Source organism: Epinephelus lanceolatus, chromosome 17, assembly GCF_041903045.1.
Source record: "Epinephelus lanceolatus isolate andai-2023 chromosome 17, ASM4190304v1, whole genome shotgun sequence".
Lineage (NCBI taxonomy): Eukaryota > Metazoa > Chordata > Actinopteri > Perciformes > Serranidae > Epinephelus > Epinephelus lanceolatus.
In genome coordinates, this window is record NC_135750.1 from 8651672 (window position 1) to 8671704 (window position 20033).

General features: G+C 41.3%; 1 protein-coding gene across 1 annotated transcript in view; it reads left to right on the top strand.

Moving 5' to 3' along the window:
* The window catches only part of LOC117248566 (inactive phospholipase D5-like), a 65797-nt gene that overhangs the window by 19655 nt on the left and 26109 nt on the right, over positions 1 to 20033 (top strand). Inside the window, exon 2 of the mRNA XM_033613767.2 lies at positions 17110 to 17246. Within this exon, the coding sequence (XP_033469658.1) occupies positions 17110 to 17246 (137 nt within the window). The remainder of the gene's footprint in view (positions 1 to 17109; positions 17247 to 20033) is intronic.

The following is a 20033-nucleotide window of genomic DNA, read 5'->3' on the forward strand; positions in this document are numbered from 1 at the left end:
CTGCGTCATTGTTATATACAGTATATACAAGTAAGTTATATATTTATAACTTTCTTAAATTAATTAAGTCCACAAGAGTAACAGTTCCTGCTCCACAGTCATCAACGCAAACATGAGCAGATCCATAAATGCACAAGTTTTGACAGAGCTGTCAAACAGACAGATAATGGAAAATCTTCAAAGACGTGTAGGTCTGGGCTTCCAGCCATCACAGACTGAGCGCCAAGAATATGGTCATCCATTTCTTTCTTTTATTTGACCAGTGGCGTCAAGCTGAGATGATCACTCCTTTTTCAAATTAACCAGAGATGGAAAAAGGGCCTTCAGCCAACCAGCCCCTGCACTCTGTATTTCAGAGTCAACTGGATTTGCTTTGTAGTTGTCATTTCATACTCACACAAGAGGCCAAAACTCTGGTCAACTTTGCACAGCATAGCCAGCTGCGTTTAACTTACTTGAAACCCTGTGACCTGGACGACAGAGAGTCTTCGTTATCATAGTGCTCTGTCTCAGTGGATGTGAGCCCCATTATAATGAAGTCACATACTTGTAAAGCTGCTGTGATTGTGCTTGAGTAAGCGCAGATCTGTTTGACTGCTCATCCGGCTGGCAGAGCCCTGGGTTCACTCTGGAGACCCGAACCGACAGTCGTGGGATGAACAAAGGGCACACTGTCTCTCTGGAGAGGTGCACTCGATGTCACTCTCCATAAGGTGGGAGCAGGCAGTGGCTCAAAGGTGACAAGCTGTGACAGGCTGAATGGAGCAGCACACTGTCATTTCTTAGATACATTTTGTTGCTCTGCTGTCTGTCTTCCCAGTATGGAAGTCAAAGTGAAGTTCACAATAACATGCAGCTTGTAATGACTCTAACTAATCTTGGTTTAATCTCTATAAACAGATATCTGCATAGGTATGCAGAATCTGTAGGCAACGGGACAAGATTTTGGTTTTGGAAATGCTCTGGTTTCCATTTGTAGTCCATTTGTAGTCCAAGTAGTACTGACCAGTCACATTTGAGCAGGCTTTGGTTGCATGCAGGTAATCAGTCCATGTGGAGAGCAAAAGACGCAGAACACATTGGCTGAAATGCAATTTTGGAACCTATCAGCCATCGTTTGATGACAATTTAGCTTTTAAAAAATGTATCTGCATTCATATGCTCCTTGAGACCCTGCGTCCTCAGGTGACGACATCACATTTTGGGTTGACTTGACCTTATACTTCATTCTACGTAACTTAGACCTGTTGTCCTCATTCGTGGACACTTTATTGTGCCATCTAGTGGTAGTAAGAGAACAATACACTAATCCATGCACAAACAAGATGGCAGCCATCTCTGCCAAGTCAGTCTGCAGCCAATCCCGACACAAAAGAGGACAAGGTCGAAAACGTTTGTATGTAAATGTTTATTTATGATTAATAATGTTTGTAATTTGATATGGCAACAATTTTAGCAACAGTAACAAGCTAGGACACCATTAATTAGAAGTACTTGTTTGAAGACGTGGGGACTTTATTGCCGTCTCATTTAAGGACATTGGGACTTTATTATCATTGACAGTGTTTATTTTTTACACTTATCAGGTCCTACTGATCCCAAATAGCTGGGAGAAATTAAAAATCCCTACCAAACCAAAGTTTGGGTCTCAGGAGAAATATATGGATTTCTGTTCATAGAGAACTAATTGAACTGTAAACAGCCTATGCACCAAAGAGGAAGTCTTGGCCTGGATATCTGCTAGCTACACAGGAACCCCTCTAATACTGGCTGTTGCCCCCAGAGGCGTATCACTGACAGACAATGGTTAACAAAGGGTTGTGAGAAGAAAAATCAGTCCTACAAGCTGCAAATAAAACCGGCGCTGTCTTGGTATTATGTGAAGGTAGATGGGGGGCAGGTGACAGCAGATGACCATCTTGCTACTTGTAGATATGCTGCTATCATCAAGCACAAACTTATCTAAAATTGTCCATGGTGTGCAGGACAAAGTGCCTTAAATATTGTTGCCTACCGCATAAAATCAAAAGGGGAGAATTATTCTCTTCAGTGCTCACAGGCTCAGAAAGAAACGCAAGGTTCAAAGAGTGTAACACATTAACTGAAGCAACCTGTGTAAAACATGCTAGACAGTATTAAATCCTGAATACACAGAACACAGTTTACAGGTAACAGTAAAATCTGTAAAATAAGACCCTGTATGCAGTCCTGTTGCCTCTAACATTTGCATCATGTTCTGTCTGTACACACAATTCTTATAAGTCCACAAAGCTCTAATGCCAATCAATAATCCCTCCAGCAAATACTCATATCCCAGTCTTGCACGCAAACTCACATTCACAGTTTTATCTGCTACCAAAACAAGTTAGTGTTTACAAGAGTTTATACTTGACATTGTCAACATAACTGTCTCATCATAGTGCTCTCACCTGTGCAAAACATCTATCTGACAATATTCAGCAACACTATTTGTGTCATTGTGCGCTCTTATCTCAAAGTTCATTAATTCTGACATCAATCTTGAATGTGAACGAGGCTGTAATGCTGCAAGATTGAAGCACATTGACATCCCCTCCACTTTATGGCCTTATAACTGCTCCCAGAACACAAGCTTCCCAAAAACAAACACACTTGTGTACTCTGCACGTAACAACAAAAAGCACTCAGAAATTCACAAACTCATTTTTCATTGTGCACCAATGTCATTTCAGTCACAAAGTCCATTCCAGCTGCTACTCTCCTGTCAGTCTGTGTTACTTAATGTGTCCGTCACCTGTGTGCATACTCAGCAGAGTGACCGCCAGCAGTATTTCTGTTGCTCACTCTTTCATTTTCAATGTCTATATATTCTATATATAGACATTTTCAATGTCTATATATAGAATATATAGACATTGAAAATGAAAGACTGAGCAACAGAAATATAGACATTTCTGTTGCTCACTCTTTCATTTTCAATGTCTATATATAGAATATATAGACATTGAAAATGAAAGACTGAGCAACAGAAATGTCTATATATTCTATATATTCTATATATGTAAACTTTTTTGAACATTTCTACACTGACTGCACGCTAATCAAAGTAGCGGAGGTAATATCTTTCAACATCTCCTTAACATCCATCCATTTCAGCTTTGATGAATTTCCCAGGGACAAACGTCTCCCCACAGCCTGATATGAAATGCCAGTGTCACCTTGATCACAGACAGTAAAAAGGACTTATGACACCTGATGAAGATGAGTCTCTTTTAACTCGTCCTATAGTCTGCATCTACGCCGCCACCTTAGAATCAAACATTAAATCATTCAGCTCACAGTCAGGACTGTATCTCTGCATGCGGCAAACTGTAGCATGACAGAAAGCTTTAGTTGGGTCAAAAGCAAATTTAGGATCAAAACCTCGACAAAATCCTTCCACAAAAAGTGATTACATTAGAATACACGAGGATAGAGAAGCAAATCTGTCACTTAAATAGAGACCAGATGAAGGCATAGATGGTTGACTAAAGGAGACCTACACTGTTTAAACAGTTGTATTTAAAGTATTGCAATCAAATGGGATTTCTTGTCCTTACTTACTTACAATTACACCTACTTTTTGCAGCCTGCATTAGAGGAACAGCATCTGAATGCACGTCCACCTTGACTTCATTATTTGACTTGGGGATGAGGTTGAAATTAATAAGTTTCTAACATGACTAAACCCACAATCTGCGTAGTGATGTGTCATGATTAGAGCTGTTTGACATTTTGGGAAATGGAAAACAAAAATGTGTTGGTCAGTGAGGTTTGGAGGAGCTGTTAGGCACATTTTGTTACCTTTAGACAGAGCTAGGCTAGTTGTTTCCAGTCTTCATGTTAAGTAAGCTAAGCTAACCAGCTGCTGGCTGTAGCATAATTGTCACAGTCAGCAAATACAGGACAACAGGGGAGAACATAAATAAACAAATATAAAACAGAATAAAACCAATAAGAACAATTACATATGTAAAAAAAGACGATAGAATACTAAAATATCAAAACCATTGCAAACAACCAAAGGCCAATGAAAACATGCACGTTTTAAGATTTGTCTTAAAAGTGTCAATGGATTGTGGATTGTTTGATTGGTAATGGAAGGCTATCCAAAGCTTTGGAGCAGCTCCTGCAAAGGCATGATCTCCCGTACCAGCCTCAGTCGTGGGACAGTTAAAAGACACTGTTGGGAGGATCTAAGAGGTTGGAGTTGGAGTAGGGGAGGCTCAGGTGAGGGGAACGAGGTGGGAGTGGCAGGATGTGGGACAAAAGGAGAAAAGTCTGAGGATATCTAGTGGACAGGTAAACAATAACTCTAAAGGGAAAATGGAAGTGTGGCTGAAGAGATGGACAGAGGCAGAATGAGCAGGAAGGTGCACAACAGCAGCTGATATTGTAGCAATAACATTTACCGTATAGATATGAGAGTGGTATCCATCTTCAACACAAAGCAAAATGCCATTAACTGTTGGATTTGCTTCACTCATAAATCCACCCCTCCATTAAACTTGTCCAGTCGCCAATAACTTGATAATCTGAACAGGAACATTATCACTATTTTTGCTGAGAGTATACTCTCTTTTTGTTTGTGATGTGGGGGAGGATAAGAATAGAGTGAACACACTGAAAGGAGAGAGGACAAACAGAGACAGAAATAGAGACAGGACACAGACACCGACTCCGGCAGTAAACAAAGTATAATGATGAGCATACCTTTATGAAATCTGGCTCAACTCATTGCACAGACCTAAAGACAGAGGGCAAGTGTGAGAGAGAGCAGCCCGACAGTTTATTGGAAATGAACTGCGTTCCCAGAATTTTGCTGTGAGCATCAAGACACACAAACAGACGCGCACATAGAAAGTTGGCTCCTCAGCATTCACTTAGACACCATGACAGCACACTGTCTGATACTGCTCTCTTACTGTCACTCATTCTGCACCTCGGGAATTGAATGATAAATACACTGTGTGCATGGACACACAAACACACATGGCTGCTGCTTACGTGTTTGTGTGTATTGACGCAAATGCTCGAGGCAGCCATACTAGGGGAGTAATGTGTAATTTAGTTTGGTGACTGTTGCTTTTCTTGAACATCTAACATTCAGCAAGACAGAGAAATGACACATTGACATTTACTAAAGATTCCAGACAGGACTCAGGATGTACCACGTTAATAAAGGACAGCCGCTTGATCAGTCAGATCAATGGAAAATGCTGTTGTGGTAGCAGTGGCTCTGAACTCAGTGGTGTCAGCTCAGCATTGGATGTCAACAGCTTGCTTTGACTGGTGAGGAAGTCTGATGTTGAAGTTTAATTAAAACTGTCACTCCTTCCCAACTCTTCTTAGCTTATGTGCGTCTCCACATCTTTGCAGTGCACAAAGGAGGTCTGCACACTGTTCAACTCCAAATAAATAGCCTGAGGAAGATTGTGTAGATCAAAACATTGCCTTGCAAAGAGATATAAATTATTTATTTGGAGCCGAACAGTGTGCAGACCTCCTTTGTGTCCTGCAGTGAAGTATATTTGATCCTGCACCTGAGTATTTTTGCCTGGATGTGCACACACTTGATCCCTCACCTTTACATCTTTAACATGTCCAGATTTTCCTTTCCGAACATTTGAAGATCGAAAACATCTAAATGGTTACAAAAACACATGAACTAATTTTCTATGGACACGTTACATGAGGCAGCAGTGTGATGCCATTTCATATGACAATCATACTTGAGCATTATTTAAAAAAATCAACCTTTTCCTTTTCCACATTTCGGTGCAAGACCAGCATTTCAATTTTAGAATTTGTGTGTTTCGTCATCCTTTTCCTCTGCACAGTCCAGATCCCTGCTGTGAAGAAGAGACATGTTGAATAGTATGATGACACCTTCAGATGAACAACCATAAAAGTGCTTCTTTTGTGTGTGTCAGCAGCAGTGTGAACATCATATATCACCTGAAAGTACAAACTCTACAGTCTGAATCCACAGATACACACCACGGTATGCGGTACAGTGTCCAGATAATAATAAGGGAAAATACCATTTAACTGAAGGATTACAAGTCAGCGCATTGAATGTCTGCACACCCTCGACTCAGCTGCTCTCCTGTTTAATGTAGTGAGCTGCGTCTCAGAGTCCCACTTTCCCCTTAAGTATCTTTACTTATTAAATTTGGTATGATGGGGTAATTTTAATTTTTGAATTTACAGTGGTGTAATATTGTGTATCAGTAGACTAATGACCTCTCCATTTCCAAACATTGCATCAGCAAACATTTTATATCCACACTGTAGTCTGGAAATCACATCAAAACAGGAAATACATGTTTTAATTTGTCCATTCTGCAAGCCTCAAATGAGACAAATATTCATGTAGATGAAGTTTAATGTGACTCCACCTGGAGGCTACATTGCAGCTGATGTGTACCTCATCAGAATATGTAACCCACACATTGGGTCTCAGGCAGCCACGCCTGCAAAGATAGTTAAGTCAAGTCAATTTCATTTGTATATCCCAGTATCACAAGTGACAAATTTGCCTCGAGGGGCTTTAAATTTGTAAAAAATTCCCCCCCAAAAAATTTTACTGGGAAAAAATGGAGGAGCAACAGAGAAGGAATCCCTCTTCCAGGACAGACGGACATGTAATAGATGGATTACAGAAAAGACCAACATAAAAAAGGACAGTATGGACACTCAGGATGATAAAAAATAATAGATAAATGGTAAACATACATAAAGAATAGATCGTTTAACCACTGAGGTTGAACTCCAGGTGTCGACGGCACGAGCTGTGACTGGTCAGCATGGTCTGTTTGTGTTTTCTCCTGCAGTTTCTGATGCCAGTTGTTGATAATGAAGAAAAGGCAAGGCAGTTATATTCATGAAGCACGTTTCATAAGCAGAGGCAGGTTGAAGGTGCTGACAACACAATACAAAACACGACTTTCAATTTGAAGTTGAAACAATACAATTCAAAAGCGCAAAATAAGAAAAGATTTTTAAAAAAGGAAAAGAAAGAGCATAAATAAATGAAAATATTTCAAATTGTAATAATGATACACTGATAACAAGACCTTGGGTTGTAAAAACATTTAGGTAAAGGTGCTATAAGGTTTTTGGTTTGGATTTAAAGATATGATCATCAAACAAGTTGCAGAAAGAGTTAATAATGTTCCCCTTCTCAGGCGCACACGTCTAGAAAAGCCGTCTCCACAGCAAACCTTGTCTTCACCACAACTGCTGCTCTCTGTTACAATGAATGAATTAACATAAATATGGCAGTTGCACAGAAACACTCTCTTATTGAGTCATGAGAGACTAGAAGTTACCTGGATTGATTTCCAGTTCTATACGTGTGTCACAAAGTAAATAAAAGAATGTTATATGGCCTGATTGTATATGATACATCTGTCTAGCATTGCAGACTTGCGGTGGTGCCATCGATAGGTGAAATCCAATGCTGAACTGAATCAGTCAAAACTTACGTCATAGGCATCTGACATTACAGTAGACTGACAGTAACCCAAATTGTGTTGGCATCATCAAAGAATAAAAAAAATCTGATATGATATGTTTTTGCCTTTGATAGTTGTCAGTGAAGAGAGGTGGGAAATGTGTCGTCGCAGTTCACTTTAGGACCCAAAATGCAAACACAACCAGGAAACAGGGAATGGTTAAAGGGAGTTTAAAGAAGTGAAGCTGAAGACGTGAATAAAATGATGGCTGACGTGGGCTGGGAATGGCAAAGCAGAGCAGTCCAAAGCCAAAGGCAGAAGACTAGAACGAGGCTGGACATGGCAGGTTATGGTTGAGGCAAAGTATCAAAAAGCTAGACGTTGGCCTAGATGTCTGTACAACAGCGGCAACTGAACATCTCAGAGTCTGGATGTCTGAGTCGGGCTTTAAGAAGCCGTTTACATGTTGCCGGCTATTTTCATAAACGGACATTTCACCGTCTCTGTTTTCAAAAAGATCTTCGTTTACACTTACCCGTGTATATATACACAAGAGCATGCCAAACCTGTAGGTGGCAGTGTAACGAGAAGCTCAAGCCTTCCATGTATCCATTGTCACCATAACAACATAGGTCGCACTTTTGACACAGGCGCAAGTTCCAGCGCATGCTGTGACGTCGGCTGCCTATAACTCCGTTTATCTCCGTTTATCTCAGTTTACATGCAAACGCGCAACCGGAGTTTTCCAAAATCTCCACTCTGGACGGAGTTTTTAGAAAGACTCGTTTTCAGAGGAGAAATCTCCGTTTGCGTGTAAACGAAGGACACAAACGAAGGAAGATGTCTCCGTTTATCAAAATCACTGTGTACGTGTAAACGGCCTCTAATACTGCAGTGGCTTGATTGTAGATGTGGTTCAGGTGTGCAGGTGTGCAGCTGCTGGCACTCAGGAGGATTGGCAGGAGGAGGGAACCAGACGGCCACGCCCAGCAAACACACAGAGACAGACTGAAAACAGGAAACACAAGGGAGAGGCAAAGCTGAAACCCTAATAAAATGTGGATAACATGCAGCAAAGGTCCTGAGCCAGAGTCACATGGAAGATACTGCACAAATGGTACACAGTACATGTACACTGTGGTAATTGACTGCAACCACACCCATACGAGGATGTCCTGTCGCTTTATTGCATTGAGTTCTGATTAGATTTACTGTTGGTACAGATGCTTTTTGTAAGATTAATATCTCCCTGCGTCGCCGTTGAATGGTGCTAAAATGAGAGCCTGTTCTTTGATACTTATGAGCTGACAACAAAATCTGACATTGCTGCTGATGTTTTGGACAGATGAAAGGTTTTCTCCATCAAAAGATGATTGTAGCTGGGCTAAAAATATTTCACTGTGACATTGTATCATCTATGTTTGGCTCACTGTCCACAGGATAAGTGCTTCAGAGTGGATTTCCTTTAAAGTCTACTGTATATTAATTTCCTTTTCAGCTGCGCTCACTGAAAACAAGCACTCACATGCTCAGTCAAATATATTCAGATGCCAGTCGGCCGTCTTCAAAGGTCATTTTTAGGAATTAAATCTGACAGAGGAGTACTAATCAAACAGTGCACATATTTATCTTGTCCAATTAGGCAACATTATCTGTGAACACTCTTAATCAGGTTGTTTACATCCATTTGTAGGATGTAGAATAACCTGCACCCGGGCGTGCGTCCTTCTCTGTCACACCGTGACAAGTCTCTGTATCTGAGACGCCACAAAGCTCATCAACAATTCATGAACTGTTTCCACACCTATCAACAAGGTGAGGGGAGGTTTAAACACTCAGCATTCTTGGGTTTTTTTCACTTAAGAGACTATGCTCATTGCAAATGTGATTAAGCTGCGGATGGATGCAGTAAAGAGGTGGAAATGGTGATAGAGGGAGGGATGAAATGGTGACAGCACTAAGGAGAGGTTTTCCAATATACACTCAACATCTCAAGTGTCCAGACAGTGCAGAGACTCGTGATCTGCATACAGAGGAGTTGGTTGGTTTTATGTTTGCTGGAGTAACGCTGACTGATGCTATCAACAGTTTTATATATAATGTGTTGCTAGTTGAGCTGCAGGACATTCAGCCCACGACAAACCAGACCGTCCTCCCAAAAAAAAGATGGTATTTGTCGGCTGTGCAACCAGCTTACTAAGACCCATATTTACATTTATTGTTAGGCAGGGCCTCTAGTCGCCACACTAATTGACACGGGAGCAAAGGAGGAAGTCAGGTGGTGAAAAACCATGGGATGAAGATAATGTGAATCACTTGCTATGGCCTTTTTCTTCTACTTTCCCTTTTCCCTTTCTTTCCTCTCTTCTCCACAAACGTGCATGGAAACTGGCTGCACTAAAAACAAGACCGTCTTTTCAAATGCCAGTAAAACTCATCCTGTCACTAGGCTCGTGGTGATATAACATCTGCAGCACCCTGAGCGCTTATTACTGTCGACCAATTAGACCAGGATATGTTGCTCATAGTTCTCCGAGACTTCTATTGTGATGTTGATGTGGTGTTAACTTCTCTCTCCCTCTGAGCAGCATGGCTCCTTGTTCTCACCATGTCTTGACAAAGAGGAAGTGTTCATAAGAGGATAATTGGGCCCCTGACACTTTTCTCAGGCTGCACTGTGAAGAAACTCATTTTGCTTCTCTGTAGGCGCACTCGAGATTTCCTTAAATGTGCTTCCAAAGCCGCAGGGACCGTACGACTTCTGCATCGTGTTCACGAGCCATCAGCCATAACTCTAGCTTCCTTCTGCTTTGCCTCTGCACGCTATATGGTGACACAGCTGCACAACAAACTGGGACACAAGAAATGTAGAGCGTACTGTAGACAATCACCACACTGTTCATAAACTCTGGAAAGCAGATGCGTAGTTTTCCATCTTGCTTGTAGATGAGTAGAACGTGCCAATCTTTCAACAGATGGCAAAGGGCAGACTCAAAACAACTTAGAGGTTTGGCAGAGAGAAGGCCTCTGTTTAAAAGTTCTGCCTCTGATCTGATGATATAAACATCCACCTCCTCTGGCCCGGCCTCCTCTTCTGTCTGCATGAGAGACAGTAACAGTGGCTGTGTTTTTGTTTTTGTGTGGCACCATGCCATCCACCTTGCAAAGCCTTTTTAGATGGACTCTGGGGAGCTTTTTAAAACAGCCGGGCGAGACATCTCACTAAACCATGTTATTTATGACTCCTTTTTTGCAAGTCACTCAGGGCTATATTTGCTGCTAGTAGGAGATTGGAATTTCATATCATGTGCTGTTGTAAGTAACTGTAACTGTAAGCAGCCAAAGTGCATCTTGAACGCACCAAATGTAGATTGTGTCAAGCAATGGACATAGCAACCATGACATCACCCATTGGTCTGTGGACTACGTTATGAAGCCTTGGGATTGACTCACTTCTGGTGCCAGCCTCAAGTGGCCATTTAAGAAACTGCAGTTTTTGACACCCCCGTGCTGGCTTCATTTTTCAGCCCCAGATGTTGCCACTTGGCACCGGCACATGACGCTCGGCATAAGTTCAATCAGGAAGATTTTCTTTATGCTATATCCTTTCACAGTTCTCTCTCTCTATCCCACTCCCACCACTTCCACCAATCAGCTGACTATGGGTGTTCCCTCTCCTGGTTAGCCAATCAAACTTTGCCATGATCTCCTTCAGCCATTCATGTTGCTGCTGCCAAACTTTAAATCTCTTCTCCTCTCTGCTCCTGTCAGCTGTCATTTTATAGGCAGAATCATCATTCCTCTTAACATCCAGATGCTCAGCTCCCTCCTCATCTCATCTCATCTCATCACCACCATTACTACCACCACCACTGCCTAGACTCCATAAGGGGCATTCCCTAATTTACTACATCTTTACCACCCTCCTGGAATAGATGACATCACGGTGGGGTCTAATTGGCAATGATTTTTCACATTTCTCACACATCTTATCTTACTATATAATGACCAAAACTCTGTCTGTGGGTGTGTGTGTCTGACTTGGTCAATCCATGTGAAATTTGGCACAGTGGTAGAGGGTCATGGGAGGATGTGAATGAAGCAATATTACATCAATTGGCCAAAGGGGGGCGCTATAGCAACCGACTGAAATTGCAAACTTTGAATGGGCATATCTCATGCCCCGTATGTCGTAGAGACATGAAACTTTGCCTCTCCTCATGAGGAACAAATTTGCCTCAATATAGATTTTCCGTCATTTTGAATTTTTTGAAAAACACTTCAAATCGATCTCTTCCTAGGAAGTTTGACCGATCTGCATGAAACTGGGTGAACATAATCTAGGGACCAATATCTAAAGTTCCCTCTTGGCAAAAGTTGGAAAACTTACTAAAACTGAACTTCTATAAGGCAATGACTTTAACTATCTGCCTTTGAAAGTGCTACCTCAACTACTAATGTACAGTTTTAGCCCACTAACTATCCCACTACTGGTAATGGTACTACTGTACTTTCAATAAAGCAATCGTACTATCAAATTCACAAAAACTCAGTTGACTATTTAATCTGCAATTTCCTATGACCTGTATCCCAAACACACACCATGTGAAACTGTACGTGGGCAACTGTGCACTCAGTGGGTATGGACTAGTATATAAATATTCTTGTCTTTCAGAACAAGTCTCTCCTGATTGAAATAAAAAAGAGCACAAAAGTTTGTATATGTGTGCTTAGAAAGAGAGATAAGTAGGATTTAGATGTCTAGAGTTACTGCTTTAGTGATGATACTAACTGGAGATTTAGTGCACAGTTTTTTACCATCAGCTTCCCCATGCATCGTTAAATGGTCAGTTCACCCATGCAAACAGTTTAACGTCCATGTGTTCTGCTTTTTCAGATATCTGTCTCCAAGATTTCTGTCACCACCTCAAAACTATTGACAAGCTAGTAGCCTCTTCTTTCTTCTTTTTGTGGCTATTACATTTTAAGGTATACCATGCATGATTGTCGTTTTATTGTCTGTAAACACGCTTGCCAGCAAATGTGAAAGTAAAAGCCAGTCCCCTTTGGTGTTTCACCTCGCTTTATTTGCATTTTTAAAGCACTGTGCCTCATTGATGCCTGCTGCTTATTGTTTGGCACCTGCTACCTTTTTGTAAAGCCCAGTCTCACTTAAGTGCTACGGGGGTACATGTCCATAAACGTCCCCATCACAAAATACAAAATAAAAATGAGAAAATACAGGCAGACGGCAGAGTGTCTGCAGATAGGTACACTGCCTCACACTTCTAGTGTGTCATTAGTGATTTAACATAAGACATAAGTGAGATTATACGTTGTTTTTTTAAGGAAAATCCTGCATAGTCTGTCTTTAAACAGAGTCTTTGTAAACAGTTACTGTGAGGCAGACTACTTCCTGTAATCGTAGGTGTATTGATCCCTAGCTGTGCTGTCGTGTCAGGTAACACCATCCCTTGTGCACACTTTGAGTCTGACCTCTTTATATATCAGCCATGATGCACGCATCTGCCCACATGTGACTGCAGCAGCTGGTAAACACTGGAAATATGAGAAGCATGCAGTCTCTTGCAGGTAGACCTTCATCTGTACTTGTTCTCCTTGCAGTACGTCCGGTATGGGTGCAGCACATGAGTGACAGATTTGATTTAACCTCCATTTTTCCTGTGAGTGTTTGCTGAGTATGCTTTTGTTGAGTGCCTGGGGTTCTGATATTCAGAGGCAAAGTTGATTTCTTTTCCCCCCTTTACCTGCACTTTTTTAATCAGGTCTGTTGATATGAATCAGTTGCCTTATGGTCAGGAGGTCATGCCTTTAACCTTTGTGCTGTTGTCCCCCACTATGAGACACAGGGGACTGAGAGTGAACGAGTTGGTTGAGCAGACGCTGGCTGTTCATAGGAATTATAATGTTCCACCCACCAGTGCTGCCAAGAAATAGAAAACACTATTCCCATGTCAGACATCAGCTCAGACAGATGGTTGTGTGAGGATGAGTGTGAAGCTAAATATCCCTGCCAGTGTCTCTCTGCTCCACTGGGGACACTCCATTGACTGTCTGGCAGATTAATTTAATTCCCACATGGGAAACTATGGGCATGAATGTCTTTAGCTACAATAAACACAATAAAATAACCATGGCTTTGTGTCTGCGCGGCTCTCAGAGGTCGATGGTGTGTGTGAGATTTGTCTCAGAGGATAATGTGTGGAGTCTCGCTGACTGTGCTAATGATCTGCTGTGTTCAAGGATAATTAGTTCTGGCTATTCTGGCAGGTATCAAAGGGATCAGGATACATTTGTTATTGTCTTACAAATAGTTGGGGCGTTTCCCAGTAACTGGGTCAAATCTGTTGTACACTGGCATCGCACTATTTTGAAGGTGTGAGTGAGGCTGCTATAGATACACCTACTGCACTGTGTTCTTGACTTTCCAATATGTAATGTGATATAATGAAATAAATACCACATAATTACATGCCATTGATTGATTATGATACACTGTTTACACCCTTAAAACAATGTGAAAGCTTATATCTTTACACCACTGACTGGTATAGTATAATAATGGCTACAGTATCAGGTAGTGATCAATACACAGATCTCGGTTTCACAGCAGAGATGTTTAATAGACCTCTGCAGACATTCTGACACGTCACAGCAGTATTTTATAACAAAAATAACAAATGATTTCCAGGTATTAACTCATGCTGGCCCACTGACATGGCTTAGAGCCATAATTCGTGTAATTAGTTACACCTGTGAGTCCTGTCATAACAAGTCAAAATGTGCCATATGCTTTGAAAACAACCCTGTCTCACAGAAATGTATATGAAGCTGATAAAAAGTCTGTATTTTTGATCTAGAGGTGAACTGTCCCTTTAGAGAAAGATTGCGCTCTTGGTTAAATAATCAAAAGGCCAGCACTGACTCAAAGACATGACCTGTTATCTTTATTTAAAACCGTGATCTTCCTGTAACCTTGATTAAGTGTCTTACAACATTTGAGTGGTACAGGAACATAGCGCTCTTTTAAATGACAAAATGTTGGCAGTGAACATATTTTCTGGCAGCAATTACGCTGCCTTCAGAACACATTATGCACAACAAATTAGTAGTACATGAATATAATTTCCAGGAGACAGGGTCAGTGAAAAAGCGTCTGTTCTACTCTCAGTTTTCAGGCTTGTGTAATCTGTCTTATCAACATCAGAGCACCACAAACATGTAGATGACCTGAGCTGATGTTGCAGGTGAGACAGTGTCACGTAGAGTCAATGACAAGAAGGTCAGACCTTGACCAGGAACCTGCTCAAGGCAAAGATGTTACAGTGTTTAATATCATAGTGGAAATGTGTTATATTAAACCCAAAACTTTATGTAAAAGCAAAGTAGCTGTAAATGTTTACCAGCTATAAAGCATCTTACAGAATGTGAGATTTAAGCAGACTTATAAATTTAGTGCAAGCTGCAATGTGCAACATGGATCTAATAAATTTGGGTGCGACATCAAGTTTGATGTATGCAGACTGTACGATGACAGTGCCTACTGAATCACAGGCCATGATGTACGATGCAATAGCTTCCCATGCTGAGTGCCCAAGGATGCTGCGCGGTCACATTATTAAATGACCTTAAGTTTTGTGGGAACTTTACACTGTGGTGTGTGTGTGTTTGCTAGCGGCTAGCTGTCTCACCTGGCAGCTGCAACTCCGCCACTATTTCCCTCTATGCTTCATCCTTCTTTATGCGATCATGGTAAGAGCTGGAGGACATACAGGCAAGGCTTCTGCTGCCACAACTTGACAACTTTTTCCTCTTTACTGGAATCACATACATTTCTTTTAGTGCGTTCTGCCTCCATGGTGAGCTGCTATCCGTCTGTTTGTTTGGGTTTAGCGCCAGTGTGTCATTTCATGCTGCATTTTTATTGGTTGGTTAGTAGATGTAGGTCATTACAGCAGTCATACAGCAGTGGCGTAAGGCCGTTATGATGGGCCCCAGTGCACGCTATTATGACGGGCCTGACAGTGTACGCTGTCTTGTACATATCATCTGGTCACATGATCAGAGACTTGACACTGGATAACATTAATATACATATCAGACTGTCTATCACAAAAACTACCAAAGAAAATGACAAATTATTGATTTTATTTAACAGTTTTAATAGTTTATTGTAGTTTATTTGGAATAAATAATGTTCTCATCCCAGACTCTCTGTGGGCCCCCCCACTTCACAGGCCCCAGTGCGACCGCACTGCCTGCACTGTCTATATTTACGCCCCTGTCACACAGTGAGATGTGAGAGGACTGTGACAGCGGCCATCTTTGAACCTCTCTCGCTGTGGGACGTAGGACCACCATTTTAGAGCCACGACCAAAGATATTGCCACGTTTCTTCATCTGGGACAGCCCAAAATCACACAGTGTATACCAGGCTTAAACAGGAATCCCTGAACTGGCAATACTTTATATTAACTACAGCTGTTGAGGCTCATATATTATCACAGTAAATTTTAAACTGTAAATGCAAAAAAACCCTGTTTAATTTATCGTCTGCGGCCTCCAGTTGTGTTTGTTTTCATGAGATAACGCAAGAGACTTAAACACAATTCTCTGCTTTCTTTGCCATCCACTCCCCTGGGAAATAATCTCAGTAAAAAGCAGAAACACTCTCCCACCTCCTGTCAACAATAATGGATGGTGCACTTTTTTCAACAGAGTAATTTTGCCCCCAGAGGTGCTGTTTGACTGACGAGTTACAGATATTGTATTTTGCTCTCATATAATTGGTCGCCAATATGTGTGACATGAGCCAAAATCACTTTTTTGTGTATGTGTGTGTGGGGATTTGTGCAAACTGATACCAGTGTTGATATTTTCTAAATAAAGCTGCAAGCCACAGAAAGTTGGGTGGACAGTTTTGTGAACAATAACAGAATTATTGTAGCATTTACCTCCTGTTTAACTTGATAAAAATATCACTCTCAAATCAATTTATTTTCAGTACTATCCTATAAACAGCCACTGTAACACTGACAACAAGCAAATATATAAATAGACTAAAATATAGTATATTATATTGGAGGTGAGGAATCATAATCATAACTCCACATACTCTGTAAGTAGATGGACTGGAGCAAGCTGGTGGATGAGTAACAGCTGTGAAATAGTCTCCTTTACGTCCTCACTGCCCTTATAGATGCTGACAGCTGACCCTCATTTCCACCTCAACCATATGGGATCATTTGGACTTCATCCAGTTAATCAATTTAATGTTTATTTCTATCGATCGCTTTGTTTTTTTTGCTTTCTTTCTCTCACCTCTCTCTCTTCCCTCTTTCCTTTCCTCTCCTCATTCCTGCCTCTCGTACTTCATACAAAACCCTGAACTTGCAAGGTCGCATGTGGATTTGACATGTTTGTGTTAAATTCCCCTCTATATCATCTTATAACCTGCTGAGCTGTGCACTAAATCACAAGTTGTGTCAGCCGGGAGCAGCCAGTTAATGGGAGCCAAGGTTGGGGCACTTTGGCCTTGTTTTTACAGTGGTGATGAGGAGTGGAAAACACACCGTGCAAATCAATGTTGTTCTCCTCCTCTCTCTTGCAGTCTCAGCAGAAATGCATTGTGATCTTTGCCTTGGTGTGCTGCTTCGCCGTGCTGGTGGCGTTGATTTTCTCGGCAGTGGACATTTGGGGCGAGGACGAAGACGGGATCACTGAGGAGAACTGTAGCAGGAACTGCAGGTGAGAGCTGCAGATGCACAAACGCACAACATTTTCGTCACAATTTATGGTCTAGTGGGTGTTACTGGTGAGACATAAAATGTGAAGTCTAGTTTGAGTAACAGATCTGTAAATGTGAAGCATTCTCTGATGCCAAAACACTACACAGCAGTTTATATCACTGTGACACATGATTTTACATCTCAGATCAAATCACAGTGACCTGTCCTATCTTACTATGTAATGAAGAAAACTTTGTCTGTCTGTGTGTCTGTTCCATGTTTTTCTCCTCACTGACTTGGTCTATCCATGTGAAATTTGGCACAGTGGTAGAGGGTCATGGGAGGATGCGAAAGAAGCAATATTACATCAATTGGCCAAAGGGGGGCGCTATAGCAACCGATTGAAATTGCAAACTTTGAATGGGCATATCTCATGCCCCGTATGTCGTAGAGACATGAAACTTTGCACAGAGATGCCTCTCCTCATGAGGAACACATTTGCCTCAAGAACCCATAACTTCCGGTTATATAGATTTTCCGCCATTTTGAATTTTTTGAAAAACACTTCAAACCGATCTCTTCCTGGGAAGTTTGACCGATCTGCATGAAACTCGGTGAACATAATCTAGGGACCAATATCTAAAGTTCCCTCTTGGCAAAAGTTGGAAAACTTACTAAAACTGAGCTTCTATAAGGCAATGAATATTGTGGAGCTCAAGGGTTTCACTGATCACCATGCAACTTTGTAGGCATATGACCACACATAATCTGAGGGGACCCCTCCATTATTGACCCCATCAAACAAAATGGGGGCGCTGGAGAGCTCATTTCTTATCTAGGCCTAACCGCCATATGGATTTTTACTAAACTTGGTAGATATGTAGAACAGGACGCCTCAAGGTGACTGGAGAAATTTAACTCTAATTGGCAACTGGGTGGCGCTATAACAACAGAAAAATGCTTAAAAATGTCTCAAATGCGACCGATTGCTGTGGCTCCCCCTGTGGACCAATGTTGTTGTTTTTTTTCCGAATTTTGGGTATGACGAAGTCATGGTATGGTATGCTGTACTCAATGGGTATGGACTAGTGAGTATTATACTACTCACTATAATCTCAAACACCAGTGTATGGTAGCAGAACATATACAAATGTACAAAAAACACAACTAAACACAGAATAATTTAAAAAAAGAAAAAAAAGAGAAAGTACAAACTATGACAAAGCATATCCAAACGGTTTCTTGGTTGTCCATTGTACCAGCGCATCCAAGATTAACTTTTTTGCTGCCCTACGTCAGTGCAGTTTCACAGCAGCCCTACGAAAGGGCTGCTTACTGCGGTGAATGGCCCTATCTGGAGCCAGTGTATGTAGATATAAATGCATCATTCTAAGCTAAGAAAACCACTTTCAAAGAAAATATATCATATTCCATTTCTGCCAATATATCCCATATTTCCTTGAACCCATTTGTCTTCCCTTTGCCTTGCCCTCTGAGCGTTAAGCCCCTCACTCATTCCATCAGCTTCCATTCCTGGAAGCCCTGATTATATTTTAGCCTTAGTTTCAAACCATAAATCAATCCCAGTCAAACACACGATGCAATCTGGCAGGTCTAACCCACTGGCACAAGATATAAACTGCAGTGTAGAAGCTGCAGGCCCTAAAGCATTGCTTGCATTAATTTAAAGAGAGTATTCTGTTTTCTCAAAGTAAAAAATGGTACAAGCCAAGTAGCACCAATATATAACAAATCTGTGTTCCCTCAGTCTTGGTTCTATTGTAGCCACCCCCGCTGCCTTAAAATGATTACCAGGCTTTTCTTAAAGTTACTTTGCACATAGTTTCTTCAGTCTGTTTAAGAGTATGGATCCCCAGACAAAAAGCACAGAAACCACTGCAGTATGGTTTGGTGGTCCAGTGAGAAACTGGCTGATCAGCAGTCATTTTCTCTGATACAGCAGCCCCCTGCTCTCCACTTCCTACTGGTTCCCCTCCATTAGACTCTTATCATCCAATTTACCATTCAGCCTTGAATTACTTCCCTCTCGCTCTCTCTCTTTCTTTATGTGTGTCCGTCTACAGTCTCCCTCCTCTTCCCCAAATCAGCCATTTAACAACCTTTCAGCAAACCCTATCAGGCATCCCTCTCTTCCACTTAAGGCTGAAAGTGTAATCCGAACTTGTAAAGCTGAATTGGACCCCCCTCCTGCTCTGAAGGACACCTAAAGCTTCAGGGTAGAATGAGAGATGAATACGAGGCTGAGGGAGGGATGATGAGTGAACTGGGTGGAGAGAGAAGAAGAAGAAAAGGATATCAGGTGTCTGAATGAGCGAGAGATGAGCTTATTCATCAGCTGTTATCAGCTCGCTGTCTGTGATGACAGAAGGCTTTTCAGTCCAACTCCAAACAAAATTTCAGAAATGTGTGGTGCCATTTTTCCAGCTGTGTGCTGGTATTTATATCCCATAAGCCTAATGACAAAAATTTACTGTGGTGTGCATCATTTGAAAGATCTATAATGTGTGCAAGTGAAACATAATTGATGATTTCATGAAGTATTTTGCTCAAAGCGAGTTAAAGTACAGAACAGGAAAAGTGATTGATTACTGAGACTGACACTCATGTAATGAGGTGCACTGAAGCTTGTTCATGCTCAGTTTAATTTCTAAAGGTGCTTGTAACTCATCAAAGGAAATGCAACTCCTTTTCAGACAGTTTTCAATTATCCAGAGTTTAACTAACAAATGAAATTTACGGCTGTTTCTTCTTCATAACCCAAATACAGCAGACTTCCTCAGTCCTG